Raw genomic sequence first — 13,297 nt, forward strand, 5'->3', positions numbered from 1 at the left:
GTAAGACCAATACCACGACACATGGATCCGAATTTACATCATGAAAGACGACAAGCCAGAGTCCGAGCACTCACCAGGGAACTCAGCGACAATCCCAACGTAGTCTACACGGACGCAGCAAAGTACCGATACCAACGCAAAACAATCGCCGTTGTAGCAGATGAAGGAGGGCAAGAAATAACCAGCGCAACGATAAACAACCCAAACATAGAAGCAGCTGAAGAAGCCGCCATTGCTCTCGCAATATCGCACGGGAACGCAACAGGACACAACCTCACTATAGTGACGGACTCCAAACAAGCATGTAGAAACTACACAAGAGGCAGGATCGACAGCATCGCCAATCATATTCTACACACGACGAGAAGACACAAAAACACTAAACATAGTATAGTGTGGGTTCCGGGACATGAGGGGATGAGGGGCAACGTGGCAGCAGACGAGTTAGCTCGAGGATACGTCAACCGAGCAGACTCAGCACTTTGCACCACAGGCACCTTTGACCCAGTTACCCCCACGTACTCAGATATACTCGATCATTACAAGGGTCAGCGGAAACGCTACCCAGCCCCACACAAAAGGCTCACCAAAGAGGAGGCGGTAGACTGGCGCAGACTACAAACCGGTACCTACCCACACCTTCACAAACTACACAAGATTTTCCCTACACAATATGCAGACGAATGTCCGTGGTGTCAGGCTAAACCTACACTAGAACATATCACATGGACCTGCCCTAAGGCAGACTTAGAGCCAAGAATAAACCCGAGTGTGATGCAGTGGGAGCACTTGCTGGCCAGCGAGGACGAGGAAGCGCAACGATTCCTTGTGCGCCGAGCCACGATGGCAGCAGTCAAGTGCGGCATCCTGGACCAAGGATCGACCACGGCGCCCAGTGACCCGTAAGGGTCAAGAACACCAATTAATTGACAATAAAGTTTTTTCCATCCATCCATCCATCCATAGCGCAAGGCGCTAATCAACCGCTCGACCGGGCGCTTGAACGCACGGATCCAGCGCGCCAAGCGCACACGCCAGCCGATGACAGGCTGCAAACTTCCAAATATGGGTAAGCTTCATCCCTGCCACTCTATTGGGTCACACGTGGTCACGTGGCATGCCAGGCCAAGTTGAGTCATCGCGACTCGCCGCGCGCTTGCGCGTGAAGTTGTAGTCCTCCAATCAAAACGTCGCTGTCCGGCTTTAATTTAAAGGCAAGTTAAAACTAAATACTAGCCGCATTGCTGAAGCCCAAGCTTGCGGTGATTTAGTGAATAAAAAAAATAAACGTATTTTGAGAACCCGGATTCGAGGATTTTGTTTGTGGCGGCCATATTTAAAGAGCAAACGAAGAAAACAGCTGCCCAATCGCGAACGCCCTCTGTAGAGACGCGGAGGGACACAGACTGAGGTGCGCTGCGATCTTGGTATAACCACCCTTCCCGTTTGCTTCGAGAGGCCTAGTGCGAAAACAAGGACTTGGTTACGTTGTGCCCTCGATCAATTAAATTACAGCAGCACTATGGTGAGTACCACCTTCAATTTGGATCCACGCAGTAAGCGAACACGTTGTAGCGGCTGATTGTCGTCTTTCGGGGCGCGATTTCGGTGCCACTAGTTCCAGGGGGCGAGGTAGCCGGTACGGATGACGATACCGGCGTTTGCCATCCTCCATGCGTCTGCCCCGAAGCCTAAGGGGGAGCTCCCCGTAGCTAATTTTGGCAACGTTAAAATGATATTTACGAACGCTCGCAGCTCGTCTTGCCTGCTTAGCGCTTTTCCGAGTCAAGTGGCGGGCAGGCCGAATCGCTGCGCTTAGTGTTAGCGTCGCCTTCAAAAAACACGCTCAGTCGTCCCTCTCTGTGGGGCTTCTTCAATGTAAACCTCAAAACGGCGGAACGTCTTTTGTTTTATTTGTGTGTGCGTTTTTTGTTCGAACGTGGCTGTGGTTTGTCTGCTGACGGGCCGTGCGGTCATGTTGCATGCGCAGCGTTTACTGCGCCCCGAAAGTGCGGGGACGTCTTGTCGGCGGGGAGGCTTTCGAATTCCGCGGAGTCGTGGCGAAGGGCGGTTTCGAAGTCGCCAGGCCTAACCGAGCGATGCGAGCGCCTGTGTGTGTGTGCGGGGTCGTCTTGTGTTAGGCCTAGCCGTCTAGTCATCGTTCCCCTCAGTAGCCGGCTTTTTTTGGCATTGGCGGGTGACCGAGCTCTGCGGGTTGAGGCCGCCGTGAGGTATGCGTGTGAGCGGCGCACCGCCCCTCGAATACGCCTCGCACGGCGCTTTATTTTGTCCCTGCCCGCGGTAGGAGCCCCCGTCATATCGCGTTGTAATTTACACCGCCGCGCCTTTGGTTTTTGTTTAGACTCGGGCCGCCTTAAACAGAAGCAGTAAAGATAAAACGTGGGGTACGCCTTTCTCTTTGTACGGGGGCTACTTTCGTTTGGGAAGTTTTTTTTTCTTTTGTCTTCATGGGCGTAACTTAGCTCGCCTTAGGGCGTAAGAACGTCTAGTTCGTCCAGCGAGCATACAGTGCAGGGAAATTGGTTCCAGTTTTTTGCGAGGAAACGTTAACAAAAAAAGAGAAGTTGAGGGTTTTTCGGAACTGCGCCTCGTTGCGGCGTAGTTGACCCCGTTTTTTTTTCTCTTCCAACGGGGAAAGACAACGAATTGCCCGACGCTCTCCCGTGCCTTTCTCTCCTTAACGAACGAAACTCGAAGAAAGAAACATGCCGGACGTGCTGCACAATTTCACAGGCGCTTCCTGGTCACTTCACATTTTTTTTTTGTTTCGTAGCGTGAGCCAGTCCGAGCGGTTCCGCGCGAGCCGTGTCATGTCATGAGTGAAACGTGTCCGCTGCTGCAACTGCCGCTGACCTGGCTACGTGAGAGCGTCCCGCAATCTGACTCATCCGGCGAAAGAGAGGGGTCCTTGAGAAAGCAGTCGCCGAGTCCATTGTGCTCGGGCCGGACGGATGGACGGCTTGCACGAGCGAGATATCGCGCCGCCGCCTTTCATCGAGTTCCTGTCGGAGGAATTCCGCGATTAGGGAGGCGCGGCCTTTTGCAGGTTCAAGCATCGCAGAGGCGTACAGTCTTTGCCTAAAGTAACCGGGCTGCGCGGTTTGCTTCTCAGTCGTATAATAAAGCTGTTATGCCAGTCCTCAAAGCCCCAAATCTGTGGGGTAAAAAGAACTCCTGTTCTCACCTTCAAATAACTTTTTGATCTTTAGGGAAGCCGTAAGCGCTCTACTGTACGAGTGAGAAGCAGACCATGCTGCCAGGTTACTTTTGGCAGACTGTACACGAAGTTCATCCTGAATTCACTTGCGTTGAAGATTACCTCTGTTTCACGGAACATCGACCGCTGTAGAGAGAGGCCGCCATTGCATTTCCCTTTTGACTCATTGGAGGAAACTTGGATGCGTAATGCGGCTGCTAACATTTCAGGGTTCCTATTCTGGTCGTACTGTTGTAACACCGCTGGGGTGTAAGTTTTGTGAGGTTGTTTCAGTGCGTGCGGTTGTGTGGCCTGGCCTTGCACCCTATCTGGGCATGTCTGAAACCCCCGGCGGCTTCAACCCAGTCACTTGACACTCCGTGCACATTCTGCCTCTGGAGACGCGGTTGTTCGAACTTCCCTGGCTCTCTTCGTTGAGTTCCATTTTCCTAATTTCTTTAAAGCGTTTCATTGGCCCCATAACACAGCCATCAGCCTGATAGTCGCTCCAAAGTGTCGATTGAATATGCAGTGATCCGATATTTTGTCACGAACACACTGAATTGTCGAGAGTTCGTTACGCGGTACCAGTAACTGCGGGCAAATGTGTGGTGTGGGATGCTTTGGGCTAACAACCTCTTCTGTACTAGCTGCAAAATGTTACTGCTGTGTGCGTTTCCCTTATCTGTGGACATTGTCGGTGTGTGGGTTTTAGTGCCAACAAACCAGATGAAGGACGACGCACAAGTGTTGCCTCTTCTCATCATTAGTTCGGGGTGCATTGCCCTGCTTCTTATTACTGTGAAGTTAATACCTTTGTTTGCATACTTCTCTGCTACTTTATCTATGGCACACCCCAGCGGCAATGTCCAGCCCCTAATTTGCTCTGGGGAGAGATAAGTTCTCCATACTCCGTAGCTTGATTTGTGTGCTAGGAATTATCACCCTTTATCAGCTTGCCCCATTCACCGCCTGCATTTTAGTTCACTACAAAAGGTCGCACTAAGAGGTGGAGTACCCGTATTTGAGATAAGCAGTGGGCAGCAATTTCATACGTGTGTGTGTGTGTGTGTGTGTGTGGGGGGGGGGGGGGGGGGGATATATTAGCAACCGTGGAGTGCCATAATTTCCTGACCTGATTGCACGTGGCCAGTGAATTTCCTGAGACAAATTCCAGCTCAAAACTGTTCCTGGTTGGGTGGCAATACTTGGATATTGCACACATCTTGTGTAATGTACAGACTGTAGTGCATACAATGAGGTCTGGTTCGTTTGCGTCAAATACAAATGACATAGGGAGTAAGCACTGAGATTGAAGTACTGTGTGACCGTGTGAGTCATGCTGTTCATTTTGGCATCTACATATTATGCGACCAAACTTCCATATAACCTAGGTGCCATTGTAACTGGATGGTGGAACACGGTTGTATTTACTTTGTGTGCGCTTCCTGTGTGCCTATTCTTTGTCTATTGTGCCTATTTTTGAAGGCCAATCGGACATTCGAGGCAGTTGTACGGTAGATGTGTGGCAGGCTTAATTAAGTCAGAGATGGTCTGTTTTCAGTTCCTGCTAGGCTTTTTATGTTTACTTAGAGTATGTCAGAACACGCATTTGTTGTATGGCTTTGTGTAGTGAGTAGTCATTTATTTGTTGCACGAGCACATGCATATCCTGCTTCTGTAGACGAACTCGTTTGCATCCAGATTCAAAAGTTCGCGGGGTGCAAGTATTGCACCAAAAGAACTTACTCCTGTGCGTTCAGCAAAGCTGGTCAGTGGAAAGCGTAAGAGAATGAGAAAAGTATGCTCCATTTTTTTTTGGAATGAGCACCAGTCCACTGATCAAGAAGGCAACATAGAAATGTTCTTTCCCACTAATCACGCTGCCGTGGTGGCTCAGTGGTTATGGTGCTTGGCTGCTGGCCCGAAAGACTCAAGTTTGATACCAGCCACGACGGTCACATTTCAATGGAGGCAAAATGCTCGAGACCTGTGCACTGTGCGATGTTGGTGCACGTTCCCAGGTGGTTGGAACCGTCGGAGCCCTTCACTGCTGCATTCCTCATAGCTTTAGCCACCATATAACATTAAACTCTATAAGCCATGACCATTTTCCACTCATCGACATTCCGCGAACTTTAGTTTGTAACTGTACACTACAGTTGGGGAAACCCTTACAATGCCCGCGAAACAAACGGCTCACAAGAAAATTGTTGCAATCAGATAGTTTGATAGTTCTGATCGGTTGAATGCAGTTTCATCAGCCTAACTGCTCACTGCAGGACAAAGGCCTCTCCCATCTCTCTTCAATTAACTTGCAGCCTCTAGTTCCGTGATTTCCAATGAACCATGTGGGAGGCAATGTTGGGTGGCGGCGGCGCCTCTTGCACTCTTATGTGTATATAAGGGGCACAGGTCATTGACTCAATATTGGATATGTATCGGCAAAGGACCAGAGTGAAACCATTCTTTTACATTATTGGGCCAATTGTCAGGGCTGCTTGGGTTTGTCATCTGCGCTGGCCCCCTTTTTGCCAGCGCCGTTTATCAGGCACGCATGGCCGTTGCCTTGTAAAAACAAGGGACTGAAATATTTCCGAGCCTTTTAATACTGCAGTCTCAGTGCACAGTTCCACGTGGCAGGCGGCCCTTTTTTTTCTCCTCCTCCCCTCGTCAACGTCGTCCAGTTCGTTTTCCAGCGTGGCCACGTCTTCTTCCCTTCTGTCAGGAGTATTTATCTGGGCGGCGCTTATTCTCGGAGTGAGGTGGCCCTATTTTTGGACGGGCAGACCTCTCCTTCTCCTCCCCCTGACTGTGAGAGTTGCCTGCTGGCATGGGCGAGGGGGAAGGAGCGTTTTGCGGCGTTGCATCATTCCTGGTCGGAGTGTGCCCCGAGCCTACCCCCGCTGTTCTGCCACGGCAGCTTATTGAGAAACCCTTTTTTCGCGCTGCTGGGGCGGTGAATGGCAGAGGAGGCGAAACATAGTTGCTACGACGACGTCCCAGTCGGGAGGGAGGGAGGAAAAAAAAACTCCACAGCCATTGAAACTTGAGTTGGGGGGGTGGGTCGTGTGTCTGCGTGTGAAAATGGTGGGACTGGTTTCACTGGTGCGACAAGGACTTTGTCGCGCTTGTTGGATTCCGCACACTGCGTGAGCAGTGCATGGGAAGGTGATCTGCATGCCTGAGAATGTTTGCAAGGGGCCGAAGTCCACCTTGTCAGCTGGTCATTCTACGAAACACCAAGGAAGGAATTGTTTTGGCAGGGAAGACAGCTTTTATTTAGGCAGAGCTTGGTTAAAGGGCTTTCCAGCCTGCTGGCAGTTCTTAATAAGAGGCTCTCAGACAGAACTTGCTGACCAAATTTAGGTTAGCCTCCTGGGCAGAAAATTATACAACTGTATCTCATCAGTACTCACCTATGGGGCAGAAACGTGGAGGCCAACGAAGAGGATTCAGCTTAAGTTAAGGACAATGCAGCGAGCTATAGAAAGGAAAGTGATAGGTGTAACGTTAGGAGATCGAAAGAGGGCGGAGTGGGTTAGGGAACAAACGCGGGTTAAGGACATCCTGGTTGAAATCAAGAGGAAGAAATGGGCTTGGGCAGGGCATGTAATGCGAAGGCAAGATAACTGCTGTAAGGGTAACGGAGGGGATTCCAGGAGAAGGGTGAGTAGGAGGGGACGGCAGAAAGTTAGGTGTGCGGATGAGATCAAGAAGTTTGCGGGGGGGGGGGGGGGGAGATACGGTGGCCACAACTGGTGAAGGACGGGGTTATTAATTGGAAAGACAGGAGAGGCCTTTGCCCTGCAGTAGGCGTAGTCAGGCTGATGATGCAGTCACCAGTTTCTGAGAAGCCAGCATCTCTGGTTTTGCCACTACAGTTGTGGTTTGCTCGTATTAAAAGGCGTATGATTTCTGTGGTGCGTCGCTGAATGGGAGAGACCAGAGTAGGGCGTGTGTTTGGCCGAAGTACATTTGCACATGTTGGGAAGCAGTTGACGCGTTAAATTGTACCAGCAAGCTGACGAGCAAGCATTCAGTTCTTCCTTTGGCATCTTCAGTAAAATCGGTGAACGGAGGCCTCAACATAAATGTTTTGTACTTGAAACCCTAGGTCAGAGTAGGTCACTGGCCAAGAGCTAAAAAAAAATAGCTCAAATGCCTGTGGCTTTTCTAAAAGTTACGTGCAGCTATAAAGACTTGCAGCAGAGATAGGTTGTACAGGCGCGGACAAAAGTAAACGGAGCACGCAACTGCCTTTGAATATTTTTCACGCGTCACATAATCGAAATTTCCAGCAATGGTACGCGCATGCTGGTAGCGGAGGTTGGTGGGCTATCTTGTAGACAAACAACGCTCCTTCATTTCCAGTGGAGAAGGAGTGATTGCACTTCGAACGGAATAGCGTGCTCCGTTTACTTATGTCCGCGCCTGTACATGCGCACCAGTCACCCAGTCGTTTGCACTTTTTCACTGCATACCTCTGTTGTCCTGCACTCAAAATGCGGAAAATGAATTTGGGTCAGTAGAGATCGTTATCACCATTCATATTAACGTTTAAAATAAATGAGCCCCATTGGGCTTTGTGCATTTCGCCCTCTCCATTGTCCAGTCAGCTTCGTTTCTATATTGTAAACGAGGCATCCGTACATTAGCAGTTAGGTTCCCAGAACTATTGTCCATAACTCGAGTCGTTCATATTAATGGGGGTTGTTAACGAGGCTAGACTATATTGAAGGTTGTTTATCACCTGTGTTTCATGCCAAGGCGTTGGTTGGCATAACTACCTTCCTCTGTCCCGTTTACAGTTCTAGATTCAGTGGACTATCCCCTGTGGTCTTTGGGTGAATTGTTCTGTGTTGAGTGTTGCCATGGTTGGCAGTAGTGGCTAGAAAAAGGCCGGAATTGCAGCTGATTGTGCGTCCTGACATGTGGTAGGCAATGTTGCACGTTGCATAAAAGTACAGCTTCTGTCAAACGTTCAGAGCCCAGGTGGGTTTACTTTTAAGCCACATGGGCTCTGAACGTTTGACAGAAGCTGTACTTTTATGCAACGTGCAACATTGCCTACCACATGTCAGGACGCACAATCGGCTGAAATTCCGGCCTTTTTCTAGCCACTATTGCCAACCGTGGCAACACTCAACACAGAACAACTTACCCAAGGACCACAGGGGATAGTCCACTGAATCTGGAACTGGAGCAAAAGGGACAGAGGAAGGTGGGTTTACTTTTAAGCCACATAGCCGCCGCGGTGGCTCAGTGGCTATGGTGCTCGGCTGCTGGCCCGAAAGACGCGGGTTCGATCCCAGCCGCGGCAGGCCCGTGTACTGTGCGATGTCAGTGCACGTTAAAGAACCCCAGATGGTCGAAATTTCCGGAGCCCTCCACTACGGCGTCTCTCATAGCCTTAGTCTCTTTGGGACGTTAAACCCCATAAACCAAACCTTTTAAGCCACATGCTGCAACACGGACAGTGTGCTCTCGCAGTCCTCCTGGCTGGACGCTAACCGCTCCCCGTCCTCTGTTGCTTTCTCGGGGCGCAGTCTTCCGGAGTGACGGTGTCCAACGAGGCCAAGACAGTGTATGAGGAGGTGAAGAAGGACAAGAAGTACCGCTACATCATCTACCACATCAAGGATGAGCGGGTCATCGATGTGGAGACCACGGGCGACCGCTCGGCCACCTACGCTGACTTCCTGGAGCAGCTTCAGAACTTCAAGAACGAGTGCCGCTACTGCGTCTTCGACTTCCCTGCCTCGATCCGTGCTGAGGGGGCCTCAGAGTGTGGCATGTCTGTAGACCGCCTTGTCCTCATGACCTGGTGAGTGCGGCGGTAATCCCCTGGCCCCTTCCCTGCTCATCGAGGGGGGTCTGCATTTGGTCCAAGCACATACCTGCCAGGTCCTCCTGTATCCATAGGACTCCCAAATTTTGATGGCTTTGAACGATTGTATGACCGAGAAGTCTCCCCAGAAATGCTTCAGTGTTTGGCCGAAGGCCTTCTACCTTGGCCGTATCGCAGTGGTAATGCTGGTCAAATGTTTAATGGAATCCCCCAAGGTGGAGTAGATTTGTAATAAGATTTGTAATTTGGCCAACACAGTTCCCACTTCGAGTTATTGATCAATTCTCTCTCGCCCTACCATAAGCTTGCCGTCCCAGTTAGCTCAATTGGTAGAGCAACTGCTCCGGTGTAGCTGTGGTCCCGGGTTCGAACCCCGGACCAGGACGAATTTTTCTTTAACTACGAAGTTTCTGAGAAAGCTCTTTCCTTTGTAGCCGTATGGCTGCGCTCGGGTGGATGTCAATGAGTAATTACTTCCTTAGTGGTAATGCTAGTAGAAACGCTTAATGTGATGGGCTGTTCAGCATTTTCAAGAAAACTCTCGCCCAGTTGAAAGGATCCATGTCTGACACGGCCCTCGCACACATTCTTTGGGCGAAGTGCCGCAGGGACAGACATTGTTACTCAAGCCTATTCCAAAGACTGTACAACAGAGCGGTCTCACAAAGTTGGTTTGCGAGGTCACTGTTGCATGTTGCATCCCTTGACACCTGGGAATTTTTTTTTTTTTTTGTCCACCGTTCATTAAATCTCCCTAATCCAGTCTCTGTGAACCTGGCAGGTATGCTTGACCGAGTGAACTGTTGTATGCTAAGAATAGTTTCTTGCCATTGTGGTGCCGTGGGAGAGGACATTCTATCACCTTGTGAAGCACTGTTTTACGTTAATAAGGAACGCAAAAAAGAATTTCAACGAGGCGGATGATGTTAGAAAAAATGAGGGTACACATAGCTCGAGGTACACATGGTGGACAACGGTTTGTTTTAAAATTTTACTTGCAGTCTTACCTTTGCAGCAGCATGCCCTAGTACAGTGAAGTAAGATATTTTTCTGCGTCCCGCGTTGCTGCTGTTGTAGCCTTTATGAGGTAAGCTCCCAACATTTGCTCTTATTAGCAGTGAACCAATCGTGCAAGTCTTTGCATTTTCGGCATTATCTGGTCATGAAATTTCTGTTCGGCCTGGAGGCCACTCATTAATTCAGCAAGATTGGCTTCCATGCACAGAGTAGACTGTTTTGAAGGGTGGCACACATTCCTTCAGTCTAACATCCATGAAAGGATGAACAGTGGCTCAGTGGTTATGGTGCTCGGCTGCTGACCCGAAAGACGCTGGCTCGATCCCGGCCGCGGCGGTTGATTTTCTTTCTAGAGGCCTGTGTACTGTGCAATGTCGGTGCACGTTAAAGAACCCCAGGTGGTCAAAATTTCCAGAGCCCTTCACTACGGCGTCCCTCATAGCCTGAGTTGCATTTGGACGTTAAACCCCATACACCAAATTAAACCAAACCTTCTCCATCTGAAGCAGTAGCACAACGGCCCAGCATGCTTCCTCTGTCTAGTTATCCCATTTGCCTTGCTGCATGCCTTTGCTAGAAGGTCTCAATTTTTCCGCCTCAACGCAGGTGTCCCGAGCAAGCCAAGATCAAGCAAAAGATGCTGTACTCCAGCAGCTACGATGCGCTCAAGAAGGCCCTCGTGGGAGTCTACAAGTACGTCCAGGGGTGCGACTTTGAAGAAGTCAGTCAGGAGGCAATAGAAGCCGCCTTCCAGTCTTCGCGCAAGTAGGGACACACTGTCGTCACACGGCTGGGGCATAATTTTTTTTTCTTCTTCTCCGGAGGATTTTTTTTTCTACATTTCGGAAAAAACGGGGGGAAGCGTCCGCTCTTGCTCTCTGCAAGACGACTGAAAGGCAAGAAGCGGGCATCAACAACCCATTACGATGAGCTCCTACGCGACGACCGAGGAACAGCCAAGCCAGCTGCGTGGTTGTTGCCGACAGCAGCCACTGCTCATCTTGGCTGCCTCTTCCTTTCTGCGTGTGTTTCCAAGCCCTCGCTGCCCTCTCTGCAACCCTTGCCGAGCACTGTTCCTCTGTGTTGTTTAGTTACTTTTCTGGATGTTTTATTTTTTCTCTCTCCCTCTCTCTCCCAAATAATATAAGTGAACAGCAGCAACTGCCATCCCGTGCCAGTTTGCTTAACCCCGGTTGACGAACTGCTCTTGCATCGACGGACTTCGAACAAGTTTCTTCATTCTCTGGTTTCTTTTGTACTTTTTTTTTGCTATGTTGTTGTTAACAAGTAAATGAAGTTTCATTTCTACTGCTGCAGACATATTTAGGTGTGCAAGTTCTTGAATGCCGCACCACCGTTAAGATGCACCAACTTGTCGCGAGGCTTTGAAACGTGCTTGTCTGCCATTAGCATGGCTGAAGTTTTTTAACCATCGCGTCTTGGTTTCAGGGTGAAGGGGGGTGTTATGCGGGGAGGGCTTTAGAAATGCCGTATTTTTTTGTTTTTCTTAAGAGTTGTGGTTTTTTTGGATATGGGCTCCAGTCCTTCGTCCAGCCGTTTATTATTTTTACGACTTTTGTGCTAGTGTGTTTACCTGCTAACTATTTATTGAGTCACGAGGTTGTTTCCTTCCGTTTTCCACTTTTGCCCCTCACCCCCCCTCTCTTTTTTTTTTTTCCACAAGTCTTCGAAAAGCAGCAATGCAAATATTCTGTGGCGCAGTTTTGAGGAATGCCTTGTGCGAAAAGAGGCATTTTTCTGCCCATTTTTCTACCCACCTGCTTTAGGCTTCAGTTTTTCTTGTATCCCTGTGTGTACATGGACAATGTGAGGTGTGTTTGTACACCGGCAGCGAGTGACGCGCGTTGAAGAAATTGCAGGTGAAACCTCTGTCGCATGATCTAAGATGCTCTTTTTCCCGTACCTGTTGTGGGCGGGTTAATTGGATTTTTTTTTTTCTTTCTCAGCCCTGGGGAATGAATCAATCTGGTGAACACTGATGCAAATAAAAAATATGAAAATTTTTATAAAGCCGATTCTGGTCCTTGCGTGCTTTGTTGCGGAAGGCAGAGCTGGATGAAGTCTTGTGGTTGAAGACACGCGTTCTCAAACTAGTCTTTCTGCGGACAGGGCTTCACATTTTTCTTTGAGGGGGAAAAGTGTTCAAAGGCCCAAGTATGTTCGGCGGTGTATCCCTATTCATTAAAACTGCCATATATATGTGCCTAGTAGCTCGTGCTCGTTGTGGGGAGCTGTGTAGATTTCCTGCTTCAAGCTAATGTGCCCTAGTAGGCATGTATCTGATCATCTGGATACTAGCCTCTATGTGCTGGGGAATGTGTGGCAGACTTGCTAAAAGTGTTGCAAAAGCCCTTCAGTTTGCAACGGAGAATCTGCTTTGCAGGGGCTTTTGCAATGGCATTGTAAAGTTAGGTGGAGGTGCACAGGGAAAATACTGCATGGACTAGGCCGTCGTTTTGGTGCCTTATTTCTGGCGCCCGCGCGATGTGGTGAAGTAATCTTGTTGTGAAGACCCTGCACATGAGTTTTTTTCCCCTCACCAAGTGCAGCTTGGATGTTAAAATGACTAGACCAAACTTGCAGAACGGTGTCTATTTGCCCGTGGTTGATGGCCTATATGCCTTGCAGGTGTTGTAATGGTGAAGTACAACCTTGCAGTATACCATTGGAGTCGGTCATGTGTAGCAGATGTATGTACGCGGGCACAGTTATGCACGATTTAATAGAAGGCTCTAGGACAATGGGCCGCATTGTGTTGCGGCTAAGGTATTTGAATACAAAGGCACCAGTGTATTGGAAGTGCCATGCTGGTCAACGTGGGACTACTATGCTGCTCATTGTGGTGGCTTATGTCCGTACGAACTTTGTATTATCATTCGTTGCGTTTGAAATATGAAAGCCCGCGAGGCAGTAACAATTATTTTTCGTGAGCAGGGTGGTGTGAATCACACCCATATGATGGCGCCACCATCTGTCGCGGGGATGCCGAGAAGACTAAATTTGTTTTGGGCTATAAAATGTGGATTCTTCGGTGGCTACGCTGTGATGCCTCTTCTGCGCGCAGAATAAGTTATATCGTTAGTGAGTTTTTCACTTCCTCATTAAATTTAGAGCAAGTGCAGTGTTAGTCTGACTTCGAGAAGAGTCATTGTTACGGCTGAACCGAAGTTTTATGCCAAGCTAAGTACAAA

General features: G+C 49.3%; 1 protein-coding gene across 1 annotated transcript; it reads left to right on the forward strand.

Annotated features, from left to right (window-relative positions):
- Positions 1–1,371: 1,371 nt before the first annotated feature.
- tsr (Cofilin/actin-depolymerizing factor homolog tsr) lies at positions 1,372–12,121 on the forward strand. Its single transcript, XM_089560629.1, has 3 exons — positions 1,372–1,525; positions 8,767–9,044; positions 10,692–12,121. The coding sequence occupies exons 1-3, from the start codon at positions 1,523–1,525 to the stop codon at positions 10,852–10,854; spliced, it is 444 nt and encodes a 147-aa protein (XP_089416755.1). The 5' UTR covers positions 1,372–1,522; the 3' UTR covers positions 10,855–12,121.
- The last annotated feature ends 1,176 nt before the right edge of the window (positions 12,122–13,297 follow it).

The sequence above is a fragment of the Amblyomma mixtum genome, chromosome 9 (assembly GCF_055824585.1).
Source record: "Amblyomma mixtum isolate Tamu chromosome 9, ASM5582458v1, whole genome shotgun sequence".
Taxonomy (NCBI): domain Eukaryota; kingdom Metazoa; phylum Arthropoda; class Arachnida; order Ixodida; family Ixodidae; genus Amblyomma; species Amblyomma mixtum.